The 18,645-nt window shown below is 38.9% G+C and overlaps 1 protein-coding gene across 1 annotated transcript; it reads left to right on the top strand.

Moving 5' to 3' along the window:
* Positions 1-2,133: 2,133 nt before the first annotated feature.
* Positions 2,134-13,916, top strand: LOC138588261 (ras-related protein ORAB-1-like). The gene is made up of 6 exons (XM_069658257.1): positions 2,134-2,554; positions 7,630-7,702; positions 7,988-8,083; positions 8,546-8,641; positions 9,135-9,266; positions 12,688-13,916. The coding sequence occupies exons 1-6, from the start codon at positions 2,541-2,543 to the stop codon at positions 12,886-12,888; spliced, it is 612 nt and encodes a 203-aa protein (XP_069514358.1). The 5' UTR covers positions 2,134-2,540; the 3' UTR covers positions 12,889-13,916.
* The last annotated feature ends 4,729 nt before the right edge of the window (positions 13,917-18,645 follow it).

The following is an 18,645-nucleotide window of genomic DNA, read 5'->3' as shown; positions in this document are numbered from 1 at the left end:
AAAGTGTTCCTCTAAGCCACAAGGAAAAAGATGCTTTTCCTGGAGGACTGAATGTTTTTTCAAATTTAGGCAGAAAGACTTGTTTCTTGCTGCTATTTCTTAGGTAAAGATTTACAGAATATATTTGCTAATCTCTTGATTTTTGCTTTTCTTGATTTGTATTTCTAAAAACCATGTGAAGAAATAAGTACCAGAATAAAAACTGGGAAGATCGAGCAGGGGGAATTGCTCAGTGGTCTAGTTTGACCTGCATCCAGTCTCAGGTGTTCTATAAAGGACTGGATTCTAGTTGATAACTACCTAACTGCCCCCAAGCTCTGCCAAGGCTTGCTGTGTTAGAAATACAAGGCATTCTAATAAGAGAAGTACAGAAGAGACAGATGAACTTATTCTTTTTTCATAATGTGTCAGAAGGTCGATGGGTACTGAATGACCTCCACAGTTACATTACAGCATTTTGTCTACAGACTGCTCAGCTTCTTTTGTACCACTAACCACAGCTCTGGTCTGTCTGCCTCTTTCCCACTCGTAGAGAGAAAAACCAGTGTAAAGCAGGGGAGAACCTTTTGTTACCCAGTCCTACAGTGCAGGATGCTGAACTCTTTCAGTCTGCAGAAGATCCGTGTAAGAGCTGTAGAGACAAAGCTGGCAGATATGAGATCAGTAGATCATTCTACTTCCTGATTAAACAGTTACAGGAGGTGATCGATGCATTTCCTGTTGTTTACGGAGAGGTGTTAAAGGCCAAGTTGTGGAAGATCAGTCATTCATTCAGTCCAACAGTCCATTAATGTGTATCTTTGCCACAATTTAGGAGCAGGTTGAAAAAAAGTGGACCCCTTATTAATTGTACACCAGAGTGACTTCTCTCAGTTGTCAAAGAAAGCCCTTTATGCTGCCACTGAGCAGGTTTTCGGCAGAGGGCTGGAAGCTGTTGTTCAGGAGTTGAGGCTACTCACTGTAACTACTGTTTTGACACCAAGTTGATCCCCCAGAGGCAACTGGAGATTACTGGATAAACCTCCCACGGAGAAACAAAGAGCTGATATCTGATCAACAGTGGTGCCCTGGGCCATGACCACAAACAGACATACAGATCACTGAGCAGGAAGTTCCTCTGTGTTCTGTCAGGCTGAGGACCCTTATCTTTAGGCTGGTCCAGGTTGACACTGCTACACAGCACATAAGAGTCAGTCTGGTTATGATGTTATAGGTCAGGGCAAAGTGAGCATCTGGCTCACTGAGAGGAACAAACAAAAAGGACAGGGTACTCAGATGACAAAATGTTGTCAAATGTGAAGATTTTAGTTTCTGTATGTAAAGTTTGTGGTTTCATTATTCTTTTGTTTCTTTTGTTTATTTCTGGAATTATATCTCATGGTCAGCCAAAAATTAACAGCAATCCGACAATAAATATACATACATAACATAAATAGCTGTGCATAATTTGCCACTTTTTTTAATAGGTTAAACAACAATCGTTTATTAAAGGAGCAAAGACATCATAAAAGATTCCTCTGTAAAAAATAAATTCTAAAGTTTAATTGGAAAATAAATGCAACAGCTTTTTATTGAGTGACTCATGTTATTAAACCTACCTGTGTACAGGTGCTGACATGAGCTACCAGTTGCCCTATTCACACCTACAGTGATGACACAACTATGACTCATAATAGGAACCTGAACTCTCATGACAGAAGTTTCTGTATCAATTAAGTGATTTGTTTTTGATGCATTTTCGTTTTATTGCTATGTCATATTATATTTAAAATGTTCCAAAACAGTATTTGTTTTACACTCATACAAACATTAGGGACTACGGGTACAGAAATAAATAAATCTGGGATGTTATCATCAGTATAGCAGACTGTACAGTAGGAATTTTTAGGAAACTACTGAGGGCATGATGGATGTAGGATTTATCAAGCTCGTAGGATGTAATTGGGACGTGGCCGGAAGTTGTACTTTAAACATTGGAAATAAAAGCCTCACTGTTGAGCATGAGCTAATTGTACCAAATATACTCGGTAGAGATTTATGTTGAAGAATATGTCCGGAAGTTAGCTATTGTGCGTGGTATGACACGGAGCACTGGCTGACTCCTTTTTGCCACGTTTCACTAAATGACGTAATGCCTCCCTGACAGTTCGCTGTTGCAGTAACGACAGACATTCAACGTAAGGAAGAGAAAGGGTCCGGTTAGCTGAAGAATTATCCAATACCTCCGTTTTTTTCGCTGTAGGTTTACGACAATTGCAGGAATTAATCATCTCCATTAGAAAGGCACGGCATACTGAAAATTAAGTAACGTATTTTGTGCTATTCCCGACCTGCCTAACCAGCTGGCTAATGTTAGCCGTTTCCTGGTTGGAGTTGCAGCCATTTTGGATTTTTACCGAGAAACAAACAGCCGGCCGTAGCTTTGGGAGCAGTGTAAGCTAGCCACCGCTTCCTTCTTCACATCTAAACAGCGCGGTTGATCTACATACCGGGGAAAGAGACGTTTCACGAGAGGGGATACACTAAACAACGAGTCAACAATGAATCCTGAATAGTGAGTATCATTCTTACAAACGATGTGTTGCATTATGTCCAGATAGCTATGCTTAGCCATGAGCTAACAAGTAGTTAGCGTTGGCAAACAACTTGAGCTAATGCTGCGTTCCAGACAACTGGGAACTCCAGAACTTCCCAGTAGAAATTTCCGACTTCCGATGGTGAAAGTCGGAGTAGATGAATCTGCTCCGAGTTCATAAGTAGGAACTCCGACTTTGAATGGTGTTCAATGGCATTTTTTGTAGTTGGAGGTCGAAAAATGCTGTGTTCAGACCTCACAGTTCGGAAGTCGGAGATTTCTACTGGGAAGTTCTCGATTCCCAGTTGTCTGGAACGCAGCATTAGCACTTGAGCTAAGTTAGCGGCTAACATCAGCTGACATTAGCCATAATGTCCATCTGAGTCGGCGAAAACGTGGACATTTGATAGGAAAATCTGTCGTATGTTGGTGTGAAACACTGAAGAGTCTATTGCCATTTGACAAACGATGAAGTTTTGCAAACACTCCTTTTAACATTGTTAGCCAGCTGTTGGGCCAGAGACAGTACCTGAGCTGTAGTGACTGGTTCGCTGCGTTTAACGCTGACATGTAAATAATCGCAGGACAAAGGTGCCTTGTTGAATTTTGTCTGGTAACAGAAACACCAGCCTTTGTGTTTTACAGGTAAAGACGCAATTATCAGCAAAACAACCAGAATTAATGTCAGCTAGAGTTAATTAAAATATGAAAATCCCAATGATTATATGTCAATGGGTCCCCATAGGAGGTGTTTGAAAACATCTCTAATCTTGTCGATGATTAACTTAATGCCTAGATCTGATAGGCTTACATTATTTATTCACTCGCCACCATTGACATAAAGATAGACATGGTGGCAACCATCCGTTGTTTAGGTGATTAGTTTTACGCTTTACCTGGTATTTAGCATGACTCAGGATTCAGTCATATGGTCTAGTAGGGGTAAGACAGCCTCTTAGTCATGTGTAGGTCACATGCCACAGGACAAGCCCTCGTTTTCACCACAGCAGCGTTGAGCAATCCTTCACTTAAAGCTCTCTCCCCCTCCCTTTTCATTCTTAAATGTTTTCAGTGGCAAGCTGTTTAAAAAAACTACATTTCTGAAATATTAATCATTTAGATCTTGTCATTACTGGGATATTCGATCACCATTCTTCAGACTACTTCATCTTGTATTAATGATTCACCTCTTTGGTATCACTAGATACACCTTGGAAATGTCTATGATCTGCTTGCTCAATAAGAGTCTGTGTCAAAAGAGGAAAGTGGAGACATTTAATATGGTTAACAGTATAACAGTGTGAGCATACCCTCACCGCTAGGCCTAGTTGAAATGCAACAAGCAATTATGGGCCTGCAGGAATTTCTAAATGACACTGCTTAAAACTTATCAATGGAATTTTTTGATCTTTTCTGCTAAAGTGAATACCACTAGGAAATGGACCAGAGTTAAAGGGTGATGGTAATTGAGAATTTCAGGTTTAAGGCCAGAGACACATTGATTAAGATAACTCAAAAGTTGGCTCTTTACCCAATTCGCGTAACTTGTGTTTTTTAGTCAACAGTTTAGCAGTGATTGGTAAGACTTGTATAGAGACAGCCATTGTCCACTGTCACAGGCTTAATGAAGAGGGAATGAATGGAATGTATTACAATGAGAAAGACAGGAACTGGGATGGCCCTGGGAGGCAGGATAATGGTAAGACTGCCAGGCTCTGGCGATGTGTGAGAATTAAATTGTACAATACTTCTTTCATTCTATTGGTGCTGGCGATGTAATATCAGTATGTTAACTGCTAATTTATTCTATTACAATACTTTGACTGTTCGTTTTGACTTATCACAGAATCCGATATCAGCACTTCTTTGCTGGGATTTATTTGTTATTTCAGGGCTCCAGACTGTGAACAAAATGGTTGAATTCTTGATCATTTTCAAAGGTATGCAAGTGAAAATGTGTGCCAGTTGCCCAATCCACCAACACAGGCACATTTTCCAAAATGTGCTAAATACAGTTCTACCGTGTTCCAAAAATGAAGCGTCTACCAGATTATTTAAAAAAGCAAAATGTAGAGGAACAGGCTGGTGGAGAGGTAGTGCCAGTGAGAGATGAATACACCATTGATGATGAAAGTGCCTGCAGGTAAAGCCTGGATCCGGTCTGCACACCTTCTGACAGTTATCCTAGCCTGCAGAGATGCATTATCTGCCGCCCTATTAAATGTTTCTGTGCATGCTGGAAGTTGTTATTTAACAAGGAAAGCTACTATGGCTTTGCTCTTTAGGCCAACATTGTTGTTTGTTTTATCAGCTGGCTTTTATGTGGTTACTGCGGCTGGCTGACAGATTAGCAGACTCAGTAATCTCTCAGTGAAGGAGAATGAAATGGTCATCAAGTTCACCACTGCTTATAACATAGCAAAAAGGACTTCCTGTTCACAAAATTCAATACATCACACTGATGAATAAGAACAGGTTGAATGTGAAAAAAACTACTTATGAGAGATGTTCTCTCACTGTTCTCCTTTTACTTTACTAATTCCAATTGAATTTGCAAGGCGGTCGTAACCGAGTGCTCATCCGATACCAGTGTGAGACTTAAAGCTGTATATTACTAGCCCTGTATGAATGCTTCATGATTGCTATAATTTTTGTATCGCCTGACTAGGGTAAAACTGTTTGTAAAACAAGAAGAGGAGACCTATGCAGATTCAGCTCCCGTTAAAAACCTTGGGAACAATGATGACAGAGGAATGCCTTTCTTAAATCAGGCAAAGCACCTATAAACAAGCTGAGCTAACGTTAGTGGCAGCTTGGCTTACAATCCTGCTGCTCCAAAACACTAGTTACCTGTGGCAGTCATAAGACATCCATGTTGGTAGTACAGCAGCGCTTGCTGTGCAGACTACTGTGTTGGGGCAGCAAAGAAGATTTGATTTTGAGTGGAACTTGAGTTGAATTTTTTGTCATTTAAGGGTTCAAATTGCTACTTGGATTGGTGTACTCATACCAGATCCAGCATTTAAGGTTCAGACATGTTTATGATACTGGTATTGGCACTGAAACAACGCATATGATATTAGACAACCCCAGGAATGACTGGCGACAAAATTGCCTCTGTAATGCAAATTAAGGTCGCTATGCATATAAAGATCATGATTGATAAGTATCCCAGGCCAGTGATGCCATGTTAAAAGATCAACTGAGAGATTATGTAGCACCAGAGCTACCCTCGAAAAACGTAGTCTGGACCAATGTACCAGGACAAAAGCATTCTCCTCAAACCAGGACGTTGCACATATTCTTTAACTACACCTCAAGAAGTCCATGTATATTCTCAGAGTTTCACACCTGTGAATCTTAACATACAGGATACTTCATTGTCAGAGAAGTGCAGTTCCAGGACACTGGCTCTCTACTTAGTGTGTATGAGTGTGGTGCTGCAGAGGATCAGAGGGAGAAAAAGAACAGAAGAAGGCTGAAGACTAGCAGGTTGACAAACCAAATATTAGACAGGCGAAGCTGGTTGTTTTAAGTTTGTTTAACTGCACAAACAAATATTGCTGTGTGAGTGTGTGTTTAAAGTGAAGGATTACCATTATATTGCTTAATTTTATATGGGTGTAATTGTAAGTGGTGCAGGATGAAGTTTAGACTTGTATGCCGGCTGCAGGCTGTCTGGATCCACTTTTTAGCAAGACAGAGTTAAGGTTGAGTCATTTGGCTCGATAATCTTAATGTAACAGAAGAGTGCCCTACCCTAAGTATGCAAGTTTTTCCATACAGGCCTCAACAATTTTCTTTGGCAATCGAAATTGAGCATTTGTCAATAACAGCACATAGAAGACTGCAGACTACTTAATTCAAGAGCTGAAAATACATTTTCTCTTAATCTTAAGAACTTACTAAGATGACACGCATCCTCCTGTTTGGAAGACTAGTCAGGTTTGGCTCTGTAATTTTCATTTCAATGGCAATGATATTGAACACTAAAATTATTGTGCCAAATACTTACAGTATAATGAAAGTGGCAGTAGCTAGTGCTTTCTTGCTGTCTTAACAAAAGCTGTAGTTTGGTTGTGTTCAGGGCTGGGCAATATGACAATATATATGGTTAAACAATATGAAACTGTCTATCGTATGTGTTTTCTATATCGTCTCTATTGTGATGTCACAAATACAGCAGCTGATGTGCTTTACGGCAATGTTTTGTTTATGGACATTAACGTGCAGAAAAGACTCTCAGTGAAGCTCAGTGCTTTTTTGTTAAATTACCAGAAAACATGATATATATCGTGAAATATATATCACGATATTATCATATCTTGATATGAAAAATTCTATATCGTGATATAGGATTTTGGCCATATCCCCCAGCCCTATATCAGTATTTATAACTCCACCCTGGTACTGGTGTGTCTCTGTCGTTGGAAAGTACCTACTTGGAAGCAGGGACTTTTTTAGAGGAAGAATCTCTTTCCCAGGAACAAAAATTGGAACTGGGTTCCTATTGTTTAAATCCAGGTGAATCTCCCGCTCAAGTGTCAACTATTTAGCTATTAGCTTAGTAAACATGAATTGGACTAAACTGAGATCTGTAGTAGGGAGGTACAACTTGTGACTAAGAAAAGTCTGCTTCTCTACTTGCTTTTCCCTGGACCTTTCAGCTAGCTTGTCCAATCACATGATCCGCCTGCTTCCTACACTTCCTTCTGACAAAATGCCTGAGCTCAGCAGAGTTCACTGTCCTGACTGTTTCCTTTCCTGGTAATATACAGGCTTCAGTCTCTCTGCCAGATGATGTAAGACAGTAATGCTGATGAGCATATTTCAATCTAAATGTCAATTCCAATAAATCAAAGTATGTCTTACAAATAAGAAGGCCCTTCACTGCTATGAAAAAGTAGTGTGAGATCTTTATTGGCACTTATGTGTTGCCTGGTCTTTACTGTGGCAGCCATGTATGTAGTTAAATGGGTAATCTGTAACTTTCTCACTTGGTTAACAATTTATGAATATCCTCTAACCAGAGTTTTTTCACTCTTCCCTCACAGTGACTATTTATTCAAGCTGCTCCTGATTGGTGACTCTGGTGTTGGAAAGTCTTGCCTTCTTCTCCGATTTGCTGTAAGTTTCCAAAAAGTAGCACATACGGGCTCTTTCTATTAACTACATTTCCCCCCATAAGCTGAATTCAGTCCTAAAATGTTTTATGTTGTGATTTCGCTCAGACTCTTGTGAGCTGTTTTATTGCTGTTACAGTGTAACATCCTCCAGTTTACTGATTGTTAAAGCTTAGCCACTACTTTCTAGAGCTAGTAGTGACCCATGGTACTGATTGTGTGTATGCATATCCTGAAGCAGGAAATGACCAGGATGTGTGAACCTCTAATCCTCTCTTCCTCTCCGCAGGATGACACATACACAGAAAGTTACATTAGCACTATTGGTGTGGACTTCAAAATACGGACCATAGAACTAGATGGAAAGACCATTAAACTTCAGATTGTAAGTAACCTACTGCTTCCGTTAAGCTTCAGGTGGGAGTTTCATATCAGTAATCTTGGCTTACTCTAAAGTCGTTTCTGTGTGTGTTCATGGTGGTGAAGAAATATGTTAAACACTGTTGCTCATTGATGTGTTTACAATAATTTGTGGACAAAAATCTAGCCTGAGGGAACAAATGATACTATAAATCTCAGGCTTTGATACACACACACACTTTTTTTCATGGTAGATTATAATCCATGGAGGTTTGCCTCTATGCATAGGAAAATAAGTGTGTAAAGAGCAGATGCCGGTAAATGAGATGAACTATGAATTGCCTTTTAACTTGTTGTTATCATAGCTTTAAGGGGCAAACCTAATGAAGCAAGGATACCTTTTAGACTTGATTGCAAGAATACTTTTTCTATAAGGGAGCACTAAATATTTAATATTTAACTTAATACTATCTTTTTCCTTTGACAGTGGGATACAGCGGGTCAGGAGAGGTTTCGTACAATCACATCCAGCTACTACAGAGGTGCTCATGGTATCATTGTAGTGTACGATGTCACAGACCAGGCAAGTATCCGGAACCATTTTCAAACCTATTAAACTCATAGTTTTATTCATTTTTATACTAGCAGATTAGATTTTACCTCAGGAAGAAGGAACCTACCAACTACCTACTACTTAAGTGAACGCATACTGCTGACAAAACATGGTATAAATGTAATGCAAGTTCCTCATGTAGGATTGCTGGTGTTGCATAATGCTGCAGAAGTTACAAATCGCTGCAGCCACACTATCCTCTGTATGTTCAAATAGAGATATGATATAGTATGCCCCAGTTGTCTTATCAACATGAAGGAACTTTGAAACAGTAAAACTTTAACTGTAACGTAATGCAGCAGTGTGTCTTACTTGCTCTCTTATATTTTATTCTGTACTTGCAGTGTGTTAAACTTACTCCCTGTCGCAAAAGCGCTTAAAACCAGTGCAAACTTATTTGGGAAAAAAAAAAAAAAGTAGCAGATGTAGCTCGGTTCTAATGTTTATCTGTTTCCTTTGCCAGGAGTCCTTCAACAATGTCAAGCAGTGGCTTCAGGAAATTGACCGCTATGCCAGTGAAAATGTCAACAAGCTATTGGTTGGGAACAAATGTGACCTGACGACAAAAAAGGTGGTGGATTACACAACAGCAAAGGTAAAGAACACAAATATTTTATTAGCGCAAACAAATGTTTTCTTGCTTATTGTTGTTTATGTTCTGGACTGTCCCTATTCTCTACCGTGTTCTTCCTGCTAGCAGGTATTCTGTGTCTTTGAATTTACACGACATGTAATAGACTAGAGTGAGGTATTGAAAGATGTCCTATATTGACGGCCTAAGCTGGGTTGCCCTTGAAAAAAATATGAGAATCTAAAATTAGTCTGGTGGGGGCCTACTAGGCCATACCTAGGCGAGACCTACAGCCCAGAGCCGCAACAAGGTCGTACCTACAGCATATATGACTATACTATAGCAGAAGGTAATAGCAAAGATCTAAGAGATTGCTGCTTAGTTTTAAACATGTATATCTTGCATTCATTATCAACAAAGACAGAAATCTTTCCACCTCAGTGTTCACCTAAGGCCTTTGCGTGCTGCAAATGAACCAGTTGTTACAACTTGTCGTCAAGGTCTAAAAGCAACATTTCAAGTGTTTCAACCTCTCCTGAATGGCCGCATTCTTTTGAAAGCAGCATGAGGAGCCTGTTTTCATGGGCCCCATTAATCCTCCAGCCAGAAATGTATGGTGTTACAATCACACACTAGGATATTTTGCAAGGAATTTAATAAAAAGGCTTGAGAAAGAAGTTGATGAACCGCCCACTTTCTCACAAACGTACCAATAACAGCACAAAGTGGGCGTGTTGGTCTGCTTCAGAAATGGTCAGATATTGTCAAATGCAGTTCCTATCAGACAATGATATTTGGATGCTATTTAGTGTTCGAACAAGCACTTGTTTGAACTGTACTGACACATTAAAAAACCCACACACATGAACTGATACACATTCAGACATGTATACACATTTAAACAGCACACCTCAGCTTACTACTCTACTAAGTTATTATTATTATTATCATCATTAATAATATTATTTGACTCCTCCTTTTGTCCTGCGTGTTCATATTGAAAGACGTTTTCTTTATGACATGCTTTGAGCGATTACTTTTGGTTTTAGTTTTTTGTAGAGAAAGTTCAGTAACCTTGTTTAAAAATCCTCAAAAATCCTATGTTTTCTGCACAGTGACCATCAGTTGGCTCCAAACCAGAGCTTGGCAGTATCGCCTAAAATCATGACCAACTGTAACATTTACCTCTGTAATGATTAATTTTTCATTTCTTGTTAAATACACCTGTGATTAAGATTATCCATCCCCACAGTGGAGCCCTTAACAATTACTTTTATTAAAAAGAAATCATACGTTCTGACATAACATTGATCATTCTGTCATTTAGAAAACTAGTTGCTAATATTATAATATAATATATAATTTGAGTCACACTTTTATGTGCTGTTATTTCTTTCGGTTAGCATACAGACTGGTCAGGAAGGAACATGCGAAGTCCTTTTACTGCTTCAGGGTGAAGTTTTAGCTAACTTTACTGTTATAACAGCTATGTCCAGCCACAAAACTCAAATCTGATTAATTCTCAGGAAGCTTTGACTTATACTGTCTGATCAACTGTACCTATAAGACCCAGCTGAGCATTCATAGTACCCATAATGGTTAAATACCAACAAGACTTTGCTAAAACAGCCACCACACCAGGCAACCCTAAGCTGCAGACACACCGCCTCTCTGTGCCTCTCTGCTAGATGCACCAACATTAAGCTTATTTAATTTCTTTATGGTAACATCAACAATTACTATGAAGCCCCGACGTTACATGGCCGGGGTAAAGGGGTCTGCAGACGAAACCTCTCAGGAGGAGACACAGGCCAAAGAGGCGAAGGTCATAAAAACGTTTTAATGAAAAATGGAAAAAAGACATCAATGAAGATTCCAGGGAGTGGTTAGTTTGTAAGGAGACAAGCCAGACAATGTTATGTACAGCATGTTCAGCAACATGCTTTGGGTGCCAAAAAAGCAAACTAATAGTTTAATTGTGGGAACTAAAGACCTAAAACTGGAAGCTCGTGCTGGGCGGCATGACTAAAAATCTGTATCACAGTATTTTTTCATATTCTGGCGGTTTCACAGTATATCGTGTTACATACTTTTTTTCATCTCTGGGTCTTTTACATAGGTGTATAGTAGGGGTGGGGATATGATTCTTGCTCTTTTTTCTCTATTGTTAATGTAAGGGAACACATCAATGTGTTTTCATGTACATATAAACAATGAAAAATTATTATTTGGGACTTTAAAGTCTATTCTCTATTTTACAAAACAAAAATACCTCCTACTTTACCACACTTGGTTCAGCAACTACAAGTAGACTTGTGGGCTGCAACGGGTTAATGGTCATCTACCGTTTCTAGCGTGACCAGCCCCGTGAGGGGAACTTTTGGAAACAAAACTCGGGTATCCTACTTCCTGTCACCAAACGCTCAACCTCATGCCATGTGTACGCAAGCAGATGAAGCCGCTAAAAGTAAACACTCCAAAGCACCTCTGCTCTGTGAACGAGGTTCCGCTTATAACCGGGACACATTCACTGAAAAGCCGACTCGCGTAACTGTACGTCTGACTCAGTCGTCCCGCCGACATTTTATATGACAGCTGCAGCATTGCGCACATTTACAGGCAAGTGACGCACACACTCTGCATGCAGAGCGTCAGGTCTTGGTGTGCTCTGTGGAAGAGATGCGCTGTGATATCAGACAGACTTTTCCTGTAGATAAGTAATGGAAAACCAAAACGTTTGTGTTTCTTCTGGTATTGGTGGTATTGCAAAATCCATGTCGTGGCAGAACGTGACACCGGTGACGGTGTAAAACCGGTATACTACCCACCCCTACTGGAAGCCATAAAAGTCCACAAGTCGTCTAAATGCCACAAAAACAAATTGGCTTGTAGATTTTGGAATCCACCAGCCATAGTAGCTGCACTTCCTTACTGAGTGCAACAAATAGTTTAGTACAGTATAAGAGTCCAATATTAGAGTCAGTATCCGAAACCTTTTATCTAAGTGACTTGCAGAGAGTTTTGTTCCCACCGGAAGAGAGAGATGAGTGCAGTAGAATGGAGGCAATGCCTTGGGATCCTCTGCCTCCAATGTTGTTTTTTAACTACACTTCATGCCCCTGTTATTTAACCTGTCCTTAAAGATGAAATAATAACAGGTTGCAGCCATGTTTGCATGTCAATATATAGTATATCATTTACTATGATGGATAAATGGCTAATGCTCATAAGCGTTACTTGGTTTTTTCCTGTATCATGTAGCATGAGTCACAGTGGCTTTGTTTACCAACATTTTCTCCTCTGAACACACCCCTGCTCTGCCTTTATTGTGCTGTTAAGTTATTATTTTGTCAATATTTTTTTGCTTGTTTCATAAAAAAGAAAAGAGTCAAGAAACTCACAGATGTCTAAACTTCTGAGCTCTGTCCCTCTTCATCGTTTGTAGGAGTTTGCAGACTCCCTGGGCATCCCGTTTTTGGAAACCAGCGCCAAGAACGCCACCAATGTGGAGCAGGCCTTCATGACCATGGCTGCTGAAATCAAGAAGAGGATGGGCCCTGGGGCCACAGCCGGAGGAGGGGAGAAGCCCAATGTGAAGTTGACCCCCGGCACTACTGTCAAGCCTTCATCAGGAGGATGCTGCTGAGAGAGAAACCACTTCCACTTTGACCCCCAAGCCCTCTTACTCAACAGGCCAATCAGCCTGGCCGCTATCCCCCTCAAATTCCACTGTGTCTCAGCAAAGCCCCACCACAACCAAACAGGACAGGGAAGACATGATTCACGACATGTCTGTGTGACAACAAGATGAAGTTGCCTGTATTTGTACTGTACATAATATAGCCGCACTACCAAAAACAAATAAAGCATCCTTCTTGTCATACTGTCCTGTTATTGATGACAAATTATACAGATAGTGATCATTCGACCCCGCCCCTGACAGCCCGTCACCCCCCAATCTAAGACCTCTCAGAAACGACTCTTTTATTTGGCCCTCTTAATGCAGGTCCATGAGAACTCTGTGCGTGTGTGTGTGTTTGTGTGAATGTGTGTGTTTCTCTGCATTCCTACAGTGGGGTTGGTAAATGACTCGGTTTCATTAAGGTTTCTGTTTGTATGGGCCTTTTCTGTTTCTCTTTTCCTTCAGTGATTATTTTGCTGTTTGTATCAGAATGTGTCTGTCAGTCTGTCCCATTTGAAGGTGTATTTTTTTTTTTCCTCTCCAACCTGTGCACAGCAGTGTCTCACAGTCCAGCATCTAAAGTCAAGTGCAACAGTATATGTACATAGACATTATGTATATATTATGTCATCTGATTTGCCAGTTCTTTAGTGTTCAATAAGTCATTGGGATAGTCCTGACTGTTTATCTTTGCATTAAATTTGTGGCTGAAGACAACTGTAAGTTTGTTGCTCAACATGTAACACTTCAACTGAAAATAAATATTGTACTACCAGACTGTATGAAATGGGAGGACCTGTCTGCGATTCTTGGTGAGACGTGTAGAAAACCTGTTGGAATTATTTATTCTGCATTCATTTGGCAGATCTTCTGCCAGTTAAAATAGGGTCTGTTTGCAAATTGCTGTGTAATCTCAGTTCAGAATTGCATATATACAATACAATGTTCTCTTGTTTTCATAATAAAAGCAACTGAATTCAGTTTGAAAGGAACTCATACACCAGTGTTTGCTGTATGGATTAGAATGTTAGAACAGTGCTCCATTGTCCAGCTGTAAGTGAAGGTCCAGGCACAACACAATAGCCACATGTGTGGATGGGACAAACTCATTAGCAATTTAACCACCAAACTGTTAGTGTGGCCCAGTTTTTACTGAACACATAACTTCAAACATAACTGACTGACAGAACTGCTTCAGTCACTGGCACATCCGTTAATGGCAGGCAGCATCTGAGCCAGCATTTTTCCGTCTAATGGTTGCATGGGACACGTCACTGAAGAGAAGAGCACTAACCTCCATCCTTTGAGTTCCCAGAAACCTGTAAAACAAGTGTGGCTTACCCAAGATTTAACTGTGTAACACAAGTAATTCTGGCATTTGGGCTGCTATTAGTCAGAATGAGAATTCCAGCCTTTAATGACAATGCCAACAAGAGAAGATGCTTCTTGCTTTACAATATCTGAGGCAGTGGTATAATTTATAGGAGTGCTATTAGATTGTCAAAAACGACAGAGAGATTAAGAGTAAGAATATGTTTTTTAATTTGAAAGGGAATGGCTGTGTTAAAGGCAGAGAAGCTGTGGCAGAAGGGACCAAACTTTGGCTCAAACATGCCTTTTCCCTCTGAATGTCCTGTAGAGTGAATAATGGGTTGTCCTGGGTAACGTGCTATAGTGCATGCAATGCGAGCGATGGCAGAAAGGGCAGTTGTGAGAAGGGGGATTATATACAGTCAATGCTCCAGGTTTGGAACCAAGCCCTTGGCCTGCCTTAAATGATACATGCCCTATAAGATGAGCTAACCCGGCATCAGTGGTGTGTAGGTGACAACCAGTTTATTAGCCAGTTTGGGTCCAAGATACAACAGACAACTTTCTCGTCTGTGTCACCAATTGTTACTTTGTCTCATTACCAATGAGCTAATAGTTGTTGTTACACACTGAATGAAATCATAGATCATCATGAAGTACTTAAATTATGTTGTGATTAGAAAGTGTTGTTATTAGGGTTAGAGGGTGTAGTAAGAGGGGCTGAGGACACAGCCTTGAGTAACTCCGGTTCACAGAGGTGGTTGGAGATAAGCGGTTGGGGTCTGCTTATCCAGTGGATAAGAATTGGAGTGGTGTTGAGATGCAGGAGCATTTTTATCATCTGTCGATGCTGATCGTGTTGATACTGAAGCTGAAGTAGATGAAGAGAATTCTGACAAAGTTGTCAGTTGGTGTAGGATTGAAGGGGCATGCTTCAGCACCCTTAGTTCCCCCTCTTGTTGTTGTCAGTGAACTGCTGGTGGTCTCTCTGTACACTGACAGCTGGCATTGTAGCTTTCATAAGTTTTTCAAGGCATAAGATAAGATAATCCATTATTGATCCCCATGGGCAGGGGGGGAATTCGGGTGTTGCAGCAGTACAAAGACAAAATCGCAGTATAAATATAAGAATAGATTAAAATAAAAATACAAATACAAAAAAAACAAGGTCTATACAACTGTTATACTAGTTGGAGTAAGTGACAAGATAAAGTGACAAGTTAAAGTGACAGTAATGGGATAAAGTGACATGGTATGCAGGATGATAAAAGTATAAGTAATATAACAGTAAAAATACAATTATAGTATAATATAGTAAGCTATAGTGTAATAAAATATAGTATACAGTATGGTATGGTAACAATATTGTAATAATGTACATTATGAACATTTACATATAGAATACTACAATGTAATACACTATATATTTCATGATTAATGCAATACTACCCAAATGGGATGGCAGTTCTGATGAAGATTTCTTTGTTTCTGGTACGATAGTGGATGGTTTCAAGAGGGTGGACTGTGGATGTCCTGTGAGTTTCATAAAACAGTCAATGCAGAGCTTCAGGGTTCAGGTGTTGCTGAGATGCATTCGATTTGCCTTGCCTGGTTTGCAGCAGTCGGGTATCACAGAACATCCTTCCTGAGTTAAGGGTGTCAAAAACGACAAAGGAAGTGTTAAGGTCTTGAGCAAAAGTGACAGTTGCACAGACATGAGCACTAGAAGGAGGGGGGGAGTAAAGATAATATTAAAAAGAAGGAAAGGACAGACAGAAAGAAGAGATCACAAGAAGAGGGGAACAGAGGACAAATGAAAGCAAAATAGAGTAAAAGACAGAAGGTAAAATATGTGAAAAGAAGAAAGGCAAGAAGGTAAAACTGGATAGAGAAGAGGCTAAGAAATAAAAGTAAAAGCTCATGGGAAACAAAAAAGAGGAGTGCATAGTGTATCATGTTTTAAAATATGTGGCCTGCCTGTAGTAAATCATATTTAAAATATCATCTGAGACCCTTATGGACCTCTGCTGGCAACAAGTGGAAACTGCAACAGTAGCTTCAACTCGGTGTAAAGCTCCAATGGCTGATCCATTTAATCACTAGCACAGAGTGAACAGTATAAAAAATCTTAGTCCTTGGTCAAGCAGTCAAAGAACTAATCAATAAAACATTACATTTATCGTAATGCTGTGACAATTTAGTTAAGGTTTTTAACATTTTACCCACTCTTCTTTTTGTGTGTATTGCATCAAATCTACATTAAATACTTTGTTAGCATGGACACAATTCACATAAACTGATATTAAAGACAAGGTCATAACATTAGCTTTCAATCTTTTATGTTAAACCACATATACATACAGTAATTTAGGAAAAATATGTAACAATATTCTTGTTAGTATCACTAACTTCCCGAAACATTGGACTAAATACCTTTTGAATGTCACAGTTCAGTACATACACAAACTGAAAGTTGTGAGTAATTAAGGTTTCCAAAAAGAGAAGCCTCTGACTATTTTGAAGTTAAGCTTAATGTCTCATTTATAAACACAGATCATTTATAAGAAAACTCACTCCAACTAAAAGGAAAAAAGGTCAGCACCATATCACACATGGGAAACACAGGTGCAGAAAATATATCCTGGCACAAGCAGTGTCAAGACCAAAAAAAAAATTTGATTGACGGCTAGGCTTTAATGAGTCAGTGTTTTCACCCACTTTTAATACGATTATTATTAATTTAAGTTTATTGAAGTCCCTGCCATATATATTTATTCAATATATGTTTTTTTTTTCTTTGTTGGTTTTTATTATTTAGTTACCATAACTTATTTTCTTTAGAATTTTACTTTCTTACTAATCTTGAAACACATGAAAATAATTAATTACATCCCTGTATCTATAGGTTTAATTCCAAAAGATGTTCTTATAGGAAGGTATTTTCAAATTTTTTTGTAGTTACTACAAGTTTTAATTTCAACTTTTAATTGGTGGTTACTCCACCACTGTCTTTTGGTCGTCCACTTTCAAGCAATGAAAGTATTTAGTGTTGTTGATGCATGCATTGCTTATTCATTGCATCATTGCTAAGCCTGATCTTTAATCTGTTAACTACTTGTTAAATAAACATACAGGCCTTACAAAAAGTAGTCCACCTTGTAATTTATGTTTAGAATCATTATATACTGCTCAGTTTAAAAACTAAATACTTTGATACTACAATCCTAGACCAGTGTTTCTCAACTGGTCTCGCCTCAGGACCCACACACAGCGTCACTATATATTATTATATATACTATATACTATACTGAACTTACTACTTACCTCCATATTATACTGCACTATATTATTATTATTATTATTATTATTATTACTACTACTGTTATATAGTATATTATATTTTATTATATTTTATTATATTGTATTCTATATATTCTATACATATAGGTTCATATCATACTGTACATTCTGTACCGTACAACACCATATTACATCTCATATTCTGTCTTTGCTGCTGTAATATAATGTATATTACGTTTTTATAATACATAATTATTGATAATATACTAATATGATATAGTATATTATATCATACTACACTATATTAGATTATACGATTAGACTATATAATTGCAATTTTACCTTCCTATTACCTTCATATTACACCATACATGTCCCATACCATGTCAAGTTAGATTGTCACTTTTGTATACCAATTGAATATACCTCTTATTTTATTTTATATACCTATTCTTATTCTTATTTCTATTCTATTTCTATTTGCTTTCTTGCTACTTTGTCATTGTGCTGTTGCAACACCCGATACTCCCCTCTGGGGATTAATAAAGAATGATCTTATCTTGTACTCAAATACAGATAAACCTATACAACCTTTATTCGCGGGAAATATCAACTTAGGCGTGGCACATGTTACGCCTCAAAGGGGGATCTGTATTGTACACTTTCTTTTTCATCAGTACATTAAATCTGATGTAGTTTCTAAGAAGTTTTTGTCATAGCTGTTTAAATATTTGTACTTGTTAGAACATCCTGCTGCCCGTATTTTTTTTTTCTAAGATGCAGCAATATCTATACCCTAATCATTCATCACCCTATTTTCTATGCTATGGTTTCGTCCTAACTGGCGCGAAATGAAATAGCCCCGCCCATAATAAAATGCCGTGCTGCATCAAGTTATTCAAATTCATGGTAGAAAATGGCGGAAGTAAGCGGGTTTGCCTTCAAAGTAAATGATAATCGCAACCTCTCAAGACACTTCCTTAGTGAAACGTTGCTTAAGCCGCTTTATTTTGAAATGTACTGGCCGGATGCGCAGTGCCCGTTTTTAGCTATTCACCTTCGTTTCAAACACACGCTGTGCTCGCTGGAGAGTGCGAGTGTCGAATTCAA

The sequence above is a fragment of the Semicossyphus pulcher genome, unplaced genomic scaffold, assembly GCF_022749685.1.
Source record: "Semicossyphus pulcher isolate SPU_LCO1_2020_fin unplaced genomic scaffold, fSemPul1.0.p SCAF_12, whole genome shotgun sequence".
Classification (NCBI taxonomy): Eukaryota; Metazoa; Chordata; class Actinopteri; order Labriformes; family Labridae; genus Semicossyphus; species Semicossyphus pulcher.
The sequence above is the reverse complement of the archived record's forward strand: the minus strand, read 5'-3'. Positions and strand labels throughout refer to the sequence as shown.

What these genes read in the sequence shown, in the direction of transcription:
- LOC138588261 (XM_069658257.1), top strand. An exon ending in GCCTTCTTCTCCGATTTGCT is followed by an intron (nt 7,703 to 7,987) that starts GTAAGTTTCCAA and finishes TCCTCTCCGCAG; the next exon opens with GATGACACATACACAGAAAG. An exon ending in TGGATTACACAACAGCAAAG is followed by an intron (nt 9,267 to 12,687) that starts GTAAAGAACACA and finishes CATCGTTTGTAG; the next exon opens with GAGTTTGCAGACTCCCTGGG.